Genomic DNA, 19180 nt, shown 5'->3' on the forward strand with positions numbered 1-19180 from the left:
AAGAAGGCTTTTAACGTGGCAGCTGTCAAAGCCCAGAAGTACAGGACTAAGCCCATTATGGTAACCGTTCAAGAAGCAGCATCGCCCTCAAGGTTGGAGGCTTTCAGATAAAGTTAAAAGCTTGTAAAGCTTGGCTGATCTCCGGTCAACTTTCTCACGCGCCATTAACCTCCCAACCCGCCTTTGATTCGGCATATCGTAATTGTTCAGACGTTAAATCTTGGATTGTGCTTTGCAGTCGCTGTCATCAGCACGCGTTCCTCATAGGGAGTGATCAGTCCCCAAAAAGACACCAAGAGCCCATGGCAATGTCGCACATGTCCCATTATTGGACACCTTGCCATCAGGATTTGTCTTTGGCCCCACGCTCGCCCACTCCGACCGGATACAAATCGGAATGGGCGCTGCTCGAATTGACCAGCTGTGATGCGCCACAAGGAATGCCAATATGATACGGCTGAGTGGTGGGGGCTTGCTGGAATTCTGTGCTGGTTACTAGCACAGAAGGTCTCTCGATTTCCGGCTTTCTAACTCTGTCTGCTCAGAAGAGGAGGCAACATCATATAAGCCAAGGCCTGGCCCACCTGGAGAGAGACAACATTCTCCAATTGTTATGGTGAAGAATACACTCTTTTGATTGAGAGATATCAGGTGGTTGCATCAGAAAGTCCGCAGATTGCGCACCATCACATCAAAACAGACATGCACTCTCCATCGAAAAGTCACGATGCTGACGTCGCCATTATTGGCATGTCATGCCGGTTTCCAGGCGATGCTACCTCTCCAGAGGCATTCCTTGATATGCTGAAGAAGGGTGGAACTGCCTGGTCAGAAGTTCCACGAGAGCGTTTCGATATCGATGCATATTACCATCCCTCGCATGACCATCGGGGAACTTCAGTGGCCAAAGGCGGCTACTTCTTGAAGGAGAATCCAGCCCAATGGGATGCCCCCTTCTGTAGGTTGTCCAATCTCTGGCCTTTGGTAGACACTAACATTATTCAGTCTCTACAACCGCCGCCGAGGCAGGCGCCTTGGATCCTCAACAACGGTTACTCCTCGAAATCGCGTTTGAAAGCTTCGAGAGTGCTGGGGTGCCAGTATCCAAAGTTTCCGGATCCGAAATGGCATGCTACGTGGGTGCGTTCGGCAAGGAGTACGAACACGTCGCTACGAGAGATCTGAAGGACAAACCCCAATACTCGGTCATTGGAAACGGCCAGTCAATGCTTTCCAACAGAGTATCCTGGTTTTACAACCTCAAGGGCCCATCTGCAACACTGGACACCGCTTGTAGCTCCTCGCTTGTTGCTCTACATCTTGCTTGTGAGACAATCCGATCCAGCCGCAGCAATACGAGGACAGCCCTTGCTGCAGGGTGTGGATTGATCCTAGGTCCTGAAACCATGACTTCTCTGAGTGCCCTGCATTTCCTCAGCCCTGACAGCAGGTCTTACTCGTTCGACGATCGCGCGAACGGGTACGCGCGAGGGGAGGGTTTCGGCGCTGTGCTGCTCAAACATATGGATGATGCGATCCGCGACGGTGACACCATAAGAGCTGTCATTCGAGGCACGGGCGTAAATCAGGATGGAAAGACCTCCGGCATCACGTTACCGTCGAGCGATGCACAGGTCAAATTGATCCGCGATACCTATGCATCTTGCGGCCTTGAACTTGGGAGAACAGCATATTTTGAAGCTCACGGAACAGGCACGGCCGCCGGTGACCCGCTTGAAGCCCATGCTATCGGCAACACATTTGGAGCCTTCCCAGGGCGAGAAAGTCCGATCTACATTGGCTCAGTAAAGTCAAATATTGGCCATCTGGAAGGCTGTGCCGGAATTGCTGGTGTGGTAAAGAGCGTTCTTTCGCTCGAATCGGGATACATATTTCCCCAGCATGACTTCAGAAACCCAAATCCGAAAATTGACTTGGAAAACTGGAAATTGGCAATCCCGTCAGCGCTGATACCGTGGCCAAGGCCGGATATACGCCGCATATCGATCAACTCATTCGGTTACGGCGGCACGAATGCTCATGTCATCTTGGACGATGCGCTCAATTACCTTCGTGAGCGTGGGCTAGCGGGGATTCACAACACAAATAATCAGCCAAGAAGCATTTCGGAGTCTAGCAGCTTTCAAGATTCAGCGATTGTTTCTTCCTATGAAGCAGGATGGGACGGCCGTCCCGAGTACTTTTCCGACATTTGTACTCACCAACCGAAGATTTTTACAATCATGTCTCCCGAACAAGCAGCAATACCAAGGTTGGCCTCGAACCTTGCAGCCTATATTGGGCAAAAGATCGCCGACGGTGAAGTCGATGCTAACCAGTGCCTTGACGACCTTGCTTACACCCTTAACGCGCGTCGCAGCACCTTCCAATGGCGATCATTCGTTACGGCATCTACAGCAAGTGAGCTACAGCAGGCACTTGAGGCGATTACAAAGCCATTGTCCAAGTCAAGCAAGATTCCCAAAATGCTCTGGGTCTTCACAGGCCAGGGCGCCCAATGGGCTGGAATGGGAGCGGAACTCCTCAAGAATGAAGTTTTTGCGAAGGTTGTCACTGCCGCAGACGAGTGCTTGAAAACACTTGGTGCGCAATGGAGTGTCAAGACCGAGCTCCTCCAGCCGTCGGAGAGCTCACGCATCAACGAGCCACAATACTCTCAGCCACTCTGTACAATCGTGCAAGTGGGTATCATTGAGCTACTACGACACTGGGCCATAGAGCCGTCTGTTGTTGTTGGTCACTCTTCCGGGGAGATCGCCGCTGCATATGCCATCGGCGCCTTGTCCGCAGCCGACGCATATAAGGTGGCCTACCACCGCGGTCGCCTTTCTCAGAAGGCAACAGGCATGGTAGCAGGCAGGTCAGGAGCAATGCTTTCGGTAGGTCTATCACGCCAAGATGTTGCTCCATACTTGAGTGCCATACCCAAACATTGTGTTGCGGTCGTAGCTTGTGAGAATAGCCCCTCAAATGTGACCATCTCTGGCGACAAGGAAGCATTGGATGGCTTGAAACAACGGCTAGAAGCGGACGAAGTGTTTGCCCGAATGCTCAAAGTCACCAATGCCTATCATAGCCCATACATGGAAATTATTGCAGAAGAATACCTCGAATCTTTGCAAGGCATCGCCCCAATCAACAATCAAGGCAACATCAAGATGTTTTCCACAGTAACTGCGACCCTTGTTGATCCCACGCAGCTTGGTCCCAAATACTGGGTGCAAAACATGACTCAGACTGTGCAATTCGTCGGAGCACTTGAAGAAATCTTCACGTCCGCTTTGCGAAAACAACGCAGGCGGCGGAATCAAAATGAAGAAGTGGACACAATCCTAGAGGTCGGACCCCACGGAGCACTTCAAGGACCCTTGAAACAGTTCTTGGTAAAGCATTCGCTGGCTGACCGCGTCACGATGAGCTCGATTCTGTCCCGAGGGCAGAACGCTTTGACCACCGCTCTGGACGCCGCAGGGAAGTTGTGGTCGCTCGGGTGTCCCGTTGATCTCTCGACCGTGAACAGATTTGACATCAATTCAAGAGCGCCACGCCTGTTGGTTGATCTACCCTCCTATTCATGGAATCATTCAGGTCGCTACTGGTCTGAGTCTTCTCAGAGCAGAAACCATCGATTCCCACTATGCGGCCGACTCGACTATACTGGGATGCCGGTAGAAGACTTCAATCCTGCGGAACCACTGTTCAAGAACAACCTGCGAGCTTCCGAGCTTCCTTGGTTGCTCGATCATAAGGTCCAGCACGACGTTATATTTCCTGGCGCTGGGATGATCTGTGCCGCAATAGAAGCAAGCAAACAACTTCAGGATAGCGGTAAGAAGCTCCTTGGCTTCGAGCTGCGAGACGTCTGCATTGGACAAGCGCTAATAATGCCATCCGACGATTCTGGCATCGAAACCTACCTGCAACTGAAACCTCGCAAGCTTGGTATGAGGTCGACCGCTTCCAGTTGGCAGGAGTGGACGTTCTATACCCTTTCCAAGCAAGGCGTCCCCACTGAGCATGCTTCGGGCCTTATTTCACTGACCTACTCTTTGCCTTGGTCGGAAGTTCACTCTGTCAAAGAAGATGACGCTGATCTGCAAAAGCAGCGTCAGGCACATGAAACGGCTCTCGAACAATGCACACGAACTATGAGCAAGACCAGTCACTATGACAGCATGCTAAAGGCGGGCCTCAATTATGGCCCGACTTTTCAAGGATTGGGGCAAATTCGCATCGGACCATCGACAGCATGTTCGACCATAACTATACCTGATACATTAGCTGTCATGCCCGGCGAAGTCGAAACCGAGAGTACCATTCATCCCGCAACGCTGGACGCCTTGCTTCAGAGTTGCTTCCCTGCCTGGGCTGCGGACGACTCAGATGCGCGCGAAGCAATGGTCCCTACCATCATCGGACGGATATTCGTTCCCGCTGACATGCCCCGCTCTGCAGGCGATTCTTTCGAGGCAGTGACCACGACGCGCCAGCGTGGCTACCGAGACTTGATTGCTCACATAATAGGTGCCAATTCAGCATGGAGCAGGCCGTCTTTGACCATAAATGGGCTGGTATTGACTGCTGTAGGGTCGACTGACGATGAAGGACCAGATTCCGAATTTCACAGCACTATGAGAGCCAAAATCTGTTCTGAAGTTGTTTTGCGCCCAGATGTGAATCTTCTCAGTCAGCAAAATGCACGCGTGATCCTTGCACAAGCTGTTGAACCACTGGAAACTCTACGCCGCTGGCAGCATGATAGTTCCAAGGCTGCAGCAATTTGGACCCAGAGAACGCTCAGGACTGTGTCTTCCACGACCATAGCGAGCACGGTGCCACATTTCAGACATTACTTCCAATGGCTGCAAGACAATCTTGCCATTGTCAAAGCGCGGAAACATCCTCACCAGCACGGATTTGAGGAGTGGCTGTCTATGTGCCAAGAAGACGAAGACGCTTTCCTCATCAACTTTGCGGCTCAAAATCCCAACGATGGCCTGTTGATGAATTGTGTCGCAAAGGAATTACCGGCACTGATGTTGGGGGAAACACATGCCCTCGCTATCATGACTCAAAACGACATGCTATCGAAAGCATACAAGGATGCTCACGGTCTGTCGTCTTGTGCCAACATTTGCCGAGATTGGATCGACCTCGCGGGCCACAAAAACCCTGACATGAAAATCTTGGAAATTGGTGCTGGCACGGGCTCGGTAACCTTTCCAGCTTTGAAAGCACTTGGCGGGAGCAATGGATCAACCGCCCGCTTCCAGTCATACACATTCACCGACATCAGTTCAGGATTCTTCGAGAAAGCTCAGGAATTGCTCGCTGAGTGGGGAAATCTCGTTGAATTCCGCAAACTGGATATCGAGAAAGACCCGCAGGAACAGGGCTTCGAGCTCCAATCCTTTGACGTGCTTGTGACAAGCAATGTCCTTCACGCAACCAGAGACATCAAAAACACCCTCTCCAATTGCATCAGACTTTTAAAACCCGGCGGACGTCTGATCCTGGGCGAAATTACCTATCCAGCCGACTATTTCATGATAGTTTACGGGACACTACCCGGCTGGTGGCTAAGTGAAGACGGCCGTGTTGGTGGACCTCTGATGAGCGAGTCGAAATGGGACACCAAGCTGCGCGAGGTCGGCTTTTCTGGTGTGGACTACGCTGTCAGGGATGCAGAAGAAGATGAGTTGGCACGGGCAATGTCGGTGCTTGTCTCAACGAAGCCTCTGGAAACGGCTCTCATCCAGTCCAATATCATGATTGTGGTGCAGCCAGACTCATCTGTACAGCAGGCAGCCGCTTCGGTGCTGTGCGATCTCCTGCTGGCCGCTGGAATCCAAAGCACCACAGTCCATCTGCACGAGGCCATCAGTCAAGCGACAGACTATCCTGTTATCAGCCTTTGCGAAGTTGACTCAATGCTCCTCTATGACGTCTCGTCCAGCGCGTTTGAAGACGTCAAAGCAATCACTACGGCGGCCTCGTGGATGTTGTGGGTTACTGCATCGCCCATACCGCATGATCCAAATCAGCGTGTCGTGTCTGGCCTGCTGAGATGCGCCGCAGCGGAAGCCGGAAACGCACATCATCATGAGCTTCATCTCAGTGGCGGTGTTCAAGGCAGAGTGGATCAAGCCATGGCACTGGTTTGTCAAGCGTTCACCAACAATCCACCCCGGGAAACCAGCGAGCAAGACGAGCATGAAATGATTGAAAGAGAGGGATTGGTTGCCACTCCACGCTACGTTGACTTGAAAGCCGCCAACGACCGTCTCGAGAAGCTTGGGAAGAAACCTAAACCTGAACTGCAACCTCTTATCCAAGCGGGACGTCCACTCACATTGACTGTGGGGTCTCCTGGCATGTTGGATTCCTTGTACTATGTCGACGATGACTCCAGCAACGGCCCCTTACCATCTGACTTTGTCGAGATCGAGGTCAAAGCCAATGGTCTGAACTTTGTGGATGTCATGATGGCCATGGGCAAAGTTCCAGAGAGGTATCTAGGTACCGATTCTGCTGGTATTGTCAGCTGTGTTGGCACCGCTGTTACAACCTTGAAATGTGGTGATAGGGTCGCCCTTTTAAAGCCTGCAACCTTCACCAATATTGTTCGTTCACATCACTCCTTCCCCCAAGTCATTCCAGACGACATGTCCATGGAAGAAGCATGTTCCCTGCCGGCGATCTTTTCCACAGCATACCAAAGTCTCGTCGAGGTCGCGCGTCTCCAGGCAGGAGAAAATATTCTCATACACGCTGCCGCTGGGGGTCTTGGCCAAGCACTGATCCAGCTCGCACAGTACATCGGAGCTGAAATCTACGCGACTGTCGGCACGGCTGCCAAAAAAGAGCTCTTGCTCTCACTCGGAGTCGAAGCGGATCACATTTTCAGCAGCAGAGACATCAGCTTCGCCAACGGAATCATGCGCATGACCAACGGCAGAGGTGTCGACGTTGCTGTGAACAGCTTGGCAGGTGAGATGCTTGCAAAGACCTGGGACTGTGTTGCGGAGTTTGGGAGATTCATCGAGGTAGGTAAGGTTGACATTTTCGGGAACACCGGTCTCGAAATGATGCCTTTCTTGGAGAATAGGATGTTCGCAGCCGTCAACATAGAGCACTTGGGTCGCAGAAGACCGGTGGCCATGGCAAAGGTGCTGAAGGATGTCTTCAGCCTCGTGCACAAAGGCATCTTCAGACCTGTGCGTCCGATCACGGTTTTTGACTACTCCGACATGGAGGCGGCATTCAGGACGATGCAGCAAGGACGTCATACTGGCAAGATCGTTCTCAAAGCCACTCCGCAATCGCTGGTCCCTGTCATTCCCAGAGACACGAATCCCCTTGTACTGAGCCCCAACGCCACCTACATCCTTGCCGGGGGGCTCGGTGGCCTGGGGCGCTCGCAGGCAACATACATGGCCAAGCATGGCGCCCGTCACCTGGTCTTTCTTTCCCGTTCCGGAGCCGCCAAGAATGAAGCTCAGGAGACGTTGAAGGAACTTCGTGCCATGGGGGTCAAGACTCGGGCCATTTCCTGCGATGTCGCCGACGCCAGCCAGCTGCAGCAAGCCATCTCATCCCTGTCGGGTGACTTCCCACCCATCAAAGGCGTCGTCCAAGGTGCAATGGTACTTAAAGATGGTCTCTGGGAGTCCATGACTCATGAGCGGTGGCTCGCGGCTACACGCCCGAAGATCCAGGGAACATGGAACCTACACAACATCCTTCCAAAGCACTTGGACTTCTTCATCATGCTTTCTTCGGCGTCCGGGATCAATGCTAGCCGCGGCCAGTCAAACTACGCGGCCGGAAACACGTTCCAGGACGCGTTTGCCACCTATCGTCGTAGCCTCGGACTGAAAGCCCAAACCTTGGACTTGGGAGCCATTACCGGCATCGGCTTCTTCGAAGAAAATGGCAAGCAGGATGCAAGCAATGCTCTCAATTTCGTCAAAGCAATTCATGTCAAGGCGGAGTGTTTCCTGTCAATGTTTGGAAGCGCAATGACAGGACGCATTGATGGCGATGACAAGCTCCCAGCCCAAGTCATTATGGGCGTTGGTAGCGGTGGTCTGAACCGCTTGAATACCGCGGATGGCAAGGGCCACGAGTTCTACTGGCTGGACAAGTTTTCAAGCTTTCGGTATCTCAAAAAGCTCGACACGCGCGGTGCAAGTGGTACAGGATCGAGCACCGACGGCGGCGGCGCTGAGTCGTTCCGGACACAATTAACAAGTGCAACGTCGATGCAGCAGGCAGTCGATCTTTGCCAGGACGCGCTGGTCGCCAAGCTCGCAAAGGCGATCATGATCAATCCAGCTGACATTGACACAACCAAGCCTCTGCACTCGTACGGAGTTGACTCGTTGGTCGCAGTCGAGGTGAGGAATTACATCATGCGAGAGCTGAAGAGCGAAGTCAGCGTGTTCGAGATTCTGGCAAACAACCCATTGGCCGAACTGGCTGTCAGTGTCGCAGGGAAGTGCAGACTGTTGCCCAAGGAATTGACCGAGGACATCGAAAATGCCTGAATATGCAACGATGGTTGATACTAGGAGATTTGTAACTTTGATTTGTGTAGCAACGTCGGAGTTTTTCATTTGGGCAGATCTACTCGCATAGTGTTTGGAAATTCTACTTCTCGCAGAGCTACGGAACTCCCCAGGTCTAAATTTGAGTTTTGCTCTTCTCCAGCACTTCGTCCAGCTGGACTGGTACCAGTCTCGATAAATCCATGTGGCTTTTGCGAAGCGGCACACCTGTCCACCGTACTGCTTCACGACGAATGGTGAGCGGATGTCGAATCGCATCTCGGAGAAACAATGCCCGTCGCTGTGTAGAAACCTTGGACGACTCTGCCTGTGGTAGAATGAGAGCGAAGTTGCGCGGCATCATGGAGTATTGCTCTACGACACACGTAGTGAGACGAGCATACCTCCATACATTAGGATGTGCCGGAATCCGACGTGTTCCGGCGCATTAACAATCTTCCGGGCCACAAAATTATTTTATTAGTTTGCCATTCTGTGTCTCCAACTGGCGCTTTCTCGAGAATCACGATGCGTTTTATTGGTCTGTTTGGCACCTTTTCATCGCGTTTTATTGGCCACCTAACCACGGGACCAAACCGCGCTTTACTTGAGGAACTATGAGGATGTTTGGTGCGCCGCACAGCGACGGTGCGACTCGAGTTTGAACAGAGGTGGCTCGGCTGGAGGAGTGTAGCTTAGCTACGAGCCGGTAGTGCGAACATGGGGCAGCTGGGCATCGACCAAAAATGTGCATGCCTTTGCACACACTCCACCGTACCTCTGTCCTCACTCAGGCAAAGAACAATGGGAGGATGGATGCGGGGAATAGTGGAGAAAGGGCGCGCATTTCCCGGGTATTTGCGGCCGTTAATCAGTGAGGTTAGCGCTCTGTGCCTCTAGGCATGCGCCCGCTCTGTACATAAAGGCATTACGTTCCAGAGAGCAACCGATCCGGAAGTATGCTTAGATGCGCTGAGATAGTCCGTCCTTTTACTATTGGCCAAAGCAAACAACGCGTTGAAGTGTACTGTCAACTAATATTGACTCCGAACAGGATGTCCGCCTTGCTCAAGCACCCTCTAGTGGTTCAAGAGATCTCGGTCCTCGGAGGGCTTGGGTATTGCGGTGTTCTGCTTCTGCTGACTGTTGCTTGTAAGTTCCTTGTCTTCGCAAGCTCCCTGGCTCGACAGCAACCGGCATCCAATCCTAAGTGATATTGCAGGTATCTGTTGGACTTGCCGCAACAAAGGTTTCTGGACATCACGCTCCGCCAATGCGAAATGGATTGCTGGTCCAAAAGGGAAGCCTTTTACAGGAAACCTTCACGAGCTCAAAACAAATGGCGCGGCTAGCTGCGAGGCCTGGTACTCCTTGTACAAGCGGTACGGAGCTGCATACGAAATGACAGTTCCTTTCTTTCGCATGCATATTATCAATCACCCTACTTATCTCGAGCACATCCAAAAACATAACAGCAAGAACTACATCCGTGGCGCATTCACTCGGCACATTTTTGGACCGCTCCATAGAAGCGGCATTTTCGTCGCCGACGGCCTGGAATGGCAAACACAACGCAAAGCAGCCTCCCGGGCATTCAGCAAGCGTAACTTTGAAACGCATATCACGCATTCTATCCATTATTGGCTCGATATTCTTTTGCGTCTTCTCTCCAACTTGGCTAAGGAGCAGAAAGAGTTTGACTTCCAGGAATTGATGGGACGTCTTATGTTCTGCCTCTTCCTTCGAGTTGCTTTTCATGAGGATAAGCTCGCTTTGGAGATTCTGTCTGATGATCCCAAGAGCTTGGAGTCGAAACCTGAATTTGTCGAGGCATTTGATCAAGCTACTCATTGTGAGTAATCTTCTTTCAATCGCATTCTGGAGTTCAGTGGCTAATCTGCTTGCAATATAGTATTTGACCGCAGGAGACGCGATCCTCTCTGGAGGATCACCGAGAAGCTCTCTGGCGAAGATGCAGTTACGAAGAGAGCCGTGGATCTCTTCTATGCAAAGATTGATTTTCTTATCGAGAAGCGTCTCGATAAGATGAAGAATGGTTATAATCCTAATCCCGACGCTGGAGTTGACCTTCTCGACTTGTTCATGCAGTCGACAAGCGACAAATACACCCTGGGTGGAATGGTGTACTCCTTTCTATCGGCTGGTCGTAAGAAGTAGCCCATGCAAACTTTGACCTATTACTAACCTTATATGAATCTAGGTGACACAACGACATATAACACCTCATGGTTCATGAAGGAGATTCACCATAGAGCCAACCAACATCTAGAAGCTTTGGACAAGATTCTAGCTGAGACCGAGGAGCTGGGCTTCACCACTGGCTACCTGAACTACACAGATGCCCCGGTAAGTCATGAACCGAGTATTGTTTCCAATTGGCCATCAATGCGAGCGGACTAACGCCATACCTTGTAGAGGCTGCGGTTTACGAACGCTATGTGGGACGAGTGCACTCGGCTCAACACTGTGTCTCCAGCTGGTCAGTTGGAGGCCGCTGAGGATGATATTCTCCCGGCGGTGCCTGAGCTGAATATGCCTCCTCGCCGCGTTAAGAAGTGAGAAGCTATCCTCCTGTCGTACTCGTTAATAAGTTAATACTAATTGGTTCTACACAGAGGCGATCTCGTCAGCTATCAAAACTATGTTATGGCCCGCATGCCGGAAATCTGGGGAGAGGACGCTTCCATCTTCAACCCCTACCGATGGTTCAAGGAGAACGGGGAGAGCATCTCCTACAGTCCTTTCAGTAAGCAGGGGAACTCGATTCCAAAATGGAGAATATTTATGAGATTACTGACGACCCTTCTCTAGAATATCACGCTTGGAACGCTGGCCCGCGCAGTTGTCTTGGACGTCCACTCGCCACGTACGAGGGCATCACCATTACGGTTGCGATCCTCCAGCACTTCGATATCATTCTTTCAGACGATAGCAGGCTATATAAGCCCCTTGCAGCTATGAACATGGTATAACTCTCCCACTATTGAAATCATGAAGGTTTGCTGACGATCGCTTCTCGACAGGGTATTCAAGGAGGTCTTCCCATGCGAGTGAGGGAAAGGAAGCACTCATAAAAGCTTGAAACCTCAAATCGAATTTGTGGAGGTCGAGCGTTGATAAAATGTTCCCATCTATAGTGCCAATGTGGTCCCTTAATCGTGGAGAGCTGCGTCTCCGTCTTAGCAAGTCGTAAGCAAAAAGCGTTGGATTCTCTCGCAATTTCCACTAAGCCTGAGGTCCAATTCGCGTTCAATGAAGCAGTCAATAACCAAATAACCATTAGCTGGAGTCCAGAGAGGATGCGAAGCGCCTTGGATGTCGACACTTCATTGCCGCCATTCCGAGCTGCCCGCCTATCCATCTTTGGTTCTCACGCTAACTGGTTGTTGTGATACGTGGTCGCCAGGTTCGCCTCATAGTGGGGTAAGCTCGGCAACTCGGCACCTACGGCACAGACGACTTCCTGCAGTATGGTTCAACGAGACGTACCGAACCTACTACAAGGTCAACAAAACCAACGCTCGGGTATCTACGGCCATTTCCTAGTCTGGGCCCACGTCATGCCACGAAGCTACCGGAGCATCTTGCACCGAGCTTCACCGATCTAATCTCGTTGCTCGACCGAGGCTATTCACCTCTTCTGCGTGTCGTGCCGTGTTGTGTCATAGGAGAGTGTGTGCGCCGGTCATTTTTTCATGGTCTGAAATTCTTGTCTCGGGATATCTCACGGATCAGAATGGCCAGTACAGCTGATGCGATGGCTCTGGATCCTGTCCCGGACCCAGCCCAAGTTACGTCAGGCAGAGACCAGACCTTCAAACGCGTCTATCAAGCGTGCGAGAGCTGTCGACAAAAGAAACAGAAGTGCAGCTTGGGGGATCCAGCATATCCCAAGCGGCCTTGTAATGCCTGTCGTAGAGCCAATTTGTTGTGTGGTAGGTTCGTGACGTGCTATCGGCGACTGCGCCCGCTCACTACGCCTCAGTCCTCCCCCCAAAAAAGCGAAAAGGCCGGCCTCCAAAGAAATCTGGGCACGATGTTAGGAAGGAGGAACTATATGCGGGGACCATTACCACGAGCAATGATGACTTCCAATTGCCCTACCCAGCCAACAAAGACCAGCAGTCCTCTTGGGAGACGTTCATGGGGTCTCTTAGACCTGTCGTGGGAGATCATGAAGATGTTACAACGAGGACGCCTGGGTCGAGCGAGAGTCATAGTCACCCACAGCTACCAAGTTACGACCAACAAATCGCCAGTAAAACTTTGGCGACGTTCCCCTTGAGAAACACATCAGATGCTATCCGACTACTGGACCAAGATCGAACACCGTTAGGTTCAGAGCAGTCCAGTGGGGCGGATGTGTTAGGTTTCGGTTCTTCCAGACAACAGTTCTTCCTCCTTCGAGAAGGCCTCCTAGACGAGGCGACACTCTTCAGACTGTTCCGCTTTTACCTAGCGACATTGCACCCCATAATGCCACTCATCCCGTGTGAAAGGATACCGACGACATCCGAGCACATCCTCACGACAGCGGGGAGGGAGCCTCATTTCATAGCTGCAATCCTCGTGGTGACGACCGGGCTATTAGGGGAGCATACCTTGCACCATCATCTATGGCAGAGAGTGGAGCGGCTCTTTGCCGAGGTCGCGATCAGGGGGACGAATGAATCTTTAGAGATGATCGAAGGATTATTACTGCTATCAGGTATGGGAGCTCCGACGCGAAAATTCTTTGCGACCAACGAAATTGTTGACGTGACTTATAGAATATCCACCAAATATGGGCCACACGACGGGTCTGGGTTTCGAAGATCGAATGTGCTGGATGACGGTCGGCACGGTGAGTTAGACACTCAGTGGCTAGGATACCTTACTAGTGCTGACATTTCCACCGAGGCCGTCAGGCTGGGTTACCTCCTGGGCCTTGAGCAGCTGGTCATGCAGCCAGATGATATTGAGGAGAGATTTGTCGACGATCGAGGTAGAGGGAAGATTGTATGGTCTTGTGAGTCGAAACTGCAAGCGCGCGTGAATTAATGTCCGTCCGACTCACCAGCCACTCTACGATCAGATTGCTTCCTCCTCGATCGACAAATATCCATTCGCGTTGGAAAACCATTCTGGCATCGAAGTGAGTACAATTCAGCATGGACAGAACCTTAGTGGTCGGCCTGTGAGCTTGAGAATGCAGCTGATGACGCAACGTGACTGCCAGGTCCTGGGATGACGATTCAGCACCTGCACTTTGATCCGGCCGATGACTTCCCTCAGATGCGCGAGATCGAGGGCCTTCAAGACGACTACGCCGCATACTTGCAGTGTCTCATGCATATAACGCAGATACTGAGTAATGCGCACGACCTGTTATACCCCTCGAAAAGCCACTCGCTGGCCATCGCGAAGGCCGAGCACTACTACAAGCACATTGACGAATTTACCGAAGGTAAGAGTGAACCTTATCGCTCGGCGTTTTGTTTCTGATGTGTTTCTCTGCTGACCTGGCCTCATGATAGCGCTATCCGCAGTCCGGAACAGATGGCAAAAGAAGCCATGGAGGACCTATCCGATCAATGAATGCGTCTGGATATCGTTCGTGAGTACTTGGTCCCGCCTCGACTCTTCTAACAAAACTAATCAGCTGCCCTCACAGCACCATCTGCGCCTGTATATCTATTCATTCTCCTTGCAGGCGCATATGCAACGGGCAGAAAGCTGTAACGATGGTCGCCGGCCACTAGTCTACTTTCCCACAGGTCTGATGGGCAGCGTTGACGCTCGTTTCATCATTGAGGCAATGAATGCAGCGGTACGATAATCAGCCATGAACCCAACCGTCTTGGAATCTTCAGATAGCTAACTACCTATTTTGACCTTGCAGGCCGATGTGCTTCGCCTGGCCATAGGCAGGTTTCAGCCTTCCGGGGTGGGTTAAACCATTCCTCCACCGGTGTTATCCCCCACCAGAACACCACACTTATCTAAGTCACCTCTCAGTCTTTAGCATACCTTCCGTTGAGGTTCTTCCTCTTCTTCAGTCACGCAGGCGTATTCCTACTCAAGGCAGCAGTGATTGTCCCACTACCACCATCGCAGAAAAGGGCGATCCTTCACCTAATCCGCGCCCTCATCAGTTGTATGTCGATGGCCTCATCGGACCCCAGACATCCCGCCGTGCGCAATTCATCTGCCCTCGATGGACTCCTGAGACGCATATATCGCGATCATGACATCCAGACGCCCGCCGTTACCTATTCGCCCTCGACTGGCGTGAATCGCTCCGGCCCGAGCGCCAACTCGACGGACCCTGCTGTTGCCTCCAGGTCTCGCCCGAGCGATACCGACCTGCCGACCTTCCTTGGGAGCCACGAGTCTCCCTTTGTCGCGGAGCGGCCGTTACAGCAGCTCGCAGCGGACATTGACGCCGTATTCGGGGTTGAACAGGGTCACCCCGACATCACTGTACCGCTGGCCGCCGAAAATACTAGTAATGATCTCCCTACGATCGCGCCTGCATCTGACATATTTGCTTCACTCTTCAATTACGACGACCGGGACTTTTGGGACGGATTCACTCCAATGGCTTTTGACTGAATCACAAGTGCATAATGTCTAATAAGTAATTTGTAAGACCGGCTGCAATGGCAGATGGAGAACCAGAACCATAAACTGCTCCACCCTTCCCTAAAAGCCTCAATCAGAGAGGGCCTGCTGCCCTTATAGTAATCCTGCCACGCACAACAATCCTAGTTCAGCTATATTGTTGCGTGCCATACTCGTAATGCAGAAGGCAGCAGGGGCTGTAGGAAATGGTCCAGGTCGATGACTGGCCAATGAGAAAGTCTCCGGGTGGAAATGCGGAGAGGCCGGCTCAAGACCACTGCGCCGGCTACTTTAGGTCTATTCCGGCTCTTTTCCAGCGGGGAAATGCGCCGGTTTTCTGATAGGTTTCTGTCTTGAACCCAATTGTTCCTGCTTCGGGTCTATTCCTACCGGCATGCTTCGCTTCTCGTTGCAGTGGAGCCCCGCGTGGAGTCCCCACGACGACCTACAAAGACTCGGCTTGGTCCAGATCGACTTTTCGTCGGAACATCTGCCTTCAATCGAAAGAGATGCAGCCTGCGACCGCTCAGCCACACCCTCCCATGATCATGTCTCTTAAAGATAAAGCGGGCACCCATTGCGAGCAGGAGCACTGCCTCCATGACGATCCCAAGATTATCGAAGCAGCTGCTCCAGAGTATGTCGAGGGCACGCCACAGGAGAAAAGGCTGGTCAGGAAGATCGACATGCATCTCATTCCAATCTTGTGGGCTATGTACGTCTTCAACTATCTCGACCGAACCAACATTGGTGTAAGTGCAAATTTTGAAGTGCGATATACGTGCAAGTCGCGACTGACTCCTGCTGCAGAATGCCAAAGTTGGAGGAATGGAAAAGGACCTCTCATTGAGCTCCTCCGACTACTCCCTGATTCTCTCCATCTTCTTCGTCGTAAGTCAAACAAGCAAACCGAGTCGAGGAGACATTCTTACGTCGTGACAGGCGTATTTGTTGTTCGAACCCCCTGCTGTCATGGTCTTGGCTAGAACGAAGCCAAGTATTTTCTTGCCCTCGATCATGGTTGCTTGGGTCAGTTCATTGGTATCTAGGTCTTGTGTTGCGGAAGTCTAACTCGCATCCAGGGAGCTGTCTCGGTCGCCATCAAGGGTATTGATAGCCTTGGCAGTATGATCGCTTTCCGCGTCGCTCTTGGTTTCCTCGAGGCCGGGTTCTTTCCCGGGGTGATGCTCGTGCTTTCTTGCTGGTACAAGGTTAGTTATCCCTATATAATCCTATGAACTCTCTGTGTTGATGATATACAGCCTTCAGAGCTATCGAAACGAATCGCGGTGTTTTATACCGCCACGATTTTGGCCGGCGCCTTTGGAGGCCTACTCGCTGGCGGGATCATTGATGGAATGGAAGGTGTTGGAGGTGTGCGTGGGTGGAAGTGGTGAGATGAGATCACATTCAGTCTTGATAAGCGCCTACTTACTTTGAATTAGGCTGTTTATCATCGAAGGCCTGGGAACGGTCGTCGTCGGCGTCGCCGCGTTTCTCCTCCTGCCAGGTATGTCACCAGAATGAAGATATCGAAATAGTCGGTTAACAATGCAACAGATTATCCCACCAACACCAAGTGGCTTTCCGAGCAAGAAAGGAGGCTAGCCACCACACGCTTGGTCATTAGAGAAGATCTGGACAAAAAGATGCATTACAAGAAGGCCATACTTCTGTCGCTAAAAGACTGGAAGTTGTGGGTGAGTAGCGATGAGAGTTCCGATCGAAGGGTAATGCTAACCATAAAAGCTGTTCATGCTCTCACTGAACACTATCTTGGCTTCGGGCACGGTCTCGTATTTCTTTCCAACTCTCATGGGGGCTTTGGGCTACAAGGGCCGCATGGTACAATGTGAGTGAAGCTGACTTGGACGTTGATCACTATCATACTGACCCTCACGCAGTCATGACCGTACCTATTTACGCCGTGACTTTGGTTATCAACCTGCTCATGGGCTTTTCCGCCGACTATACCGGACAGAAAGCATACCACGTCCTCGGTTGCTCCACCCTTGCCGTTATCTCGTTCATAATTTGCGCGGCGAGCAAGAATTTCGCCATCCGCTATGCTTTCATCTGTTTTGGATTTGCTGGGGTGCAGAGCTGCGTGCCCTTACTGATCAGCTGGGAAGTCACCATGTTCCCAGGTCGAGAGCGACGTGCTTTCTCGGTGCCGCTCATCAATGGCTTCGGTAAGCCCTGACACTACCTCCATAAGCATTTCTGGCTCACTGATCTCCGTTAGGTAACCTGGCCTCCGTTTATGGGCCTTTCATCTGGCCCGCCCATGACGCACCCCGATACATTATGGGATTTGCCGTGATGACCATGTTCATGTTCATTGCAGGCTCCATTGCGCTAGTCATTAAGAAGATCTGGGACGACAAGGGTCTCGAGAGAATCGACTACGAAGCGCAGGAGAGTGAACAGCAGAATAAGTGACGGAAGTATGGTTGAGAGTGGTCGTCAAACAGTTCTGGCTTCGGTGCTCGACGATGTAATGGGGAACAGTGTAGAAGTGCCATATCTGTAAAGATGAGTCGATAGCTTGGGCATACATTCTATTATCCCATCATTTTCGCATTCAAGTTGGAAGGAAGAAAAGGAAAATATATATTATACCATGCACGGGACAACAGCACATCATATCACACGGCCTCCACCACTTTTGGTTGTCACTGGTTCAATTTGTCCGGCTCTGACTCCCATTCTCGATTATTGTCCGTTCCTCGACTCAACTTATAGGACTCTTTGCCCTTGTACTGGGCCGTGTTCCAGTTCTGTGCGCGCTGCTTCACCCAGCTGCGTCGCTTAATAACGCTGCCTCTTCATTCACACCTTGAACGAATTGGACGTCGAAATAGCGTTGGTCGAGGAAATCTAGAAAGGCAGACAATGTGGTTCGAGCGGCAAAAGACAGTGCCTCCACCCTAATGGAACAACCGAAGAGTTACGATCTAAAACTAAAAACTCCTTGGCGGTCTAGTGAATCAGTATATTCGGTGATAATTGATAAAGACAAAAAGACAACACCAATGATAAATGCTATTCTGTAATCTTGTTGGATTGATCTTGACCCTGTGAAGAGACTTCGGCTGCGCTGACGTAGAGATGCCGAGTGCGATGGCCATCTCTTAAACTGTCAATGGACGGTGTGCCCCCACTACAATCTAGAGGATTCTCTAGACGCTATTTTCTACTTCCTAGGCACTCAGCTCAAAATCGTCTCGTACGCGTCTTCCACGGCTGATAGAAGTAACTCAATCAATGCTTCTTCTAGGCGTATACTATTTTGGAGAGTCTTATAGGTATCCTCAATAGCTAGATAGAGCTATAGATAAGTGCGATACTCTATCTTTAGAAGTATAGTCTTTAGTCAGTCTTTAGTTTAACTATCTAACTGTAAGTCTCTCGTAAGTTATTCGACTTATATACGGATAGCTAAGTCAATCTCTTAATAAATCTACTTATTCTTTACTTCGCCTCGAAGTCGAATTGTAGAAAGATCGTTCAACGTCTTCTAGAATGTTACGACCTGGTCTGCGGCCGTGATGTAACCAGGACCTAGGACAGTGCAAAAGAGTAGGTTACGCGAGGGTCACGGCCTCGTTAGCAAGGCTACGGAGGATCACGTATCACGCTCAGTCTACCCGTATAACTCGGCTTAGGGAATAGAAAAATCTCCTCGTTTTTCGATCTTTTATCGACTCTAATGGCCTTTATAAAGGCTTAGCTATCCGTTAAACTCTTTTATAACCTTATCGGATTGATATTTAATATCGACGCAATATATTAATTTCGAACGATAAAGAAGTTCCTTAGTATATCGGGTATACTAGAGACTTCCTTAGTATATCGAGTATACTAGAGACTTTCTTAGTATACTAGATATACTAGAGATTTCCTTAGTATATTAGATATATTAGAGACTTTTTTAGTATATCGAGTATACTAGAGATTTTCTTAGTATACTAGATATACTAGAG

At 50.9% G+C, this 19180-nt stretch overlaps 4 protein-coding genes across 4 annotated transcripts; all 4 read left to right on the forward strand.

Annotated features, from left to right (window-relative positions):
• Positions 1-702: 702 nt before the first annotated feature.
• Positions 703-8651, forward strand: PV05_09282 (uncharacterized protein; the record flags this gene model as incomplete). The annotated part of the gene is made up of 2 exons (XM_013458866.1): positions 703-958; positions 1006-8651. 2 exons carry the CDS (start codon positions 703-705, stop codon positions 8568-8570), a joined length of 7821 nt encoding a protein of 2606 aa, XP_013314320.1. The 3' UTR covers positions 8571-8651.
• An 894-nt stretch (positions 8652-9545) lies between these two features.
• On the forward strand, positions 9546-11739 carry PV05_09283 (uncharacterized protein). The gene is made up of 8 exons (XM_013458867.1): positions 9546-9722; positions 9793-10422; positions 10483-10737; positions 10792-10937; positions 11007-11146; positions 11207-11337; positions 11403-11557; positions 11615-11739. The coding sequence occupies exons 1-8, from the start codon at positions 9626-9628 to the stop codon at positions 11663-11665; spliced, it is 1605 nt and encodes a 534-aa protein (XP_013314321.1). The 5' UTR covers positions 9546-9625; the 3' UTR covers positions 11666-11739.
• Positions 11740-13271: 1532 nt separating this feature from the next.
• On the forward strand, positions 13272-15185 carry PV05_09284 (uncharacterized protein; the record flags this gene model as incomplete). Its single annotated transcript, XM_013458868.1, has 7 exons — positions 13272-13599; positions 13666-13725; positions 13810-14037; positions 14108-14187; positions 14233-14400; positions 14473-14517; positions 14589-15185. 7 exons carry the CDS (start codon positions 13272-13274, stop codon positions 15183-15185), a joined length of 1506 nt encoding a protein of 501 aa, XP_013314322.1.
• Positions 15186-15742: 557 nt separating this feature from the next.
• Positions 15743-17636, forward strand: PV05_09285 (uncharacterized protein; the record flags this gene model as incomplete). Its single annotated transcript, XM_013458869.1, has 10 exons — positions 15743-15946; positions 16005-16085; positions 16137-16223; positions 16277-16405; positions 16457-16587; positions 16640-16704; positions 16755-16894; positions 16944-17046; positions 17099-17386; positions 17440-17636. The coding sequence occupies 10 exons, from the start codon at positions 15743-15745 to the stop codon at positions 17634-17636; spliced, it is 1425 nt and encodes a 474-aa protein (XP_013314323.1).
• Between the last annotated feature and the right edge of the window lie 1544 nt (positions 17637-19180).

Source organism: Exophiala xenobiotica (genome assembly GCF_000835505.1).
Source record: "Exophiala xenobiotica strain CBS 118157 unplaced genomic scaffold supercont1.5, whole genome shotgun sequence".
In the NCBI taxonomy this organism is placed as follows: Eukaryota; Fungi; Ascomycota; class Eurotiomycetes; order Chaetothyriales; family Herpotrichiellaceae; genus Exophiala; species Exophiala xenobiotica.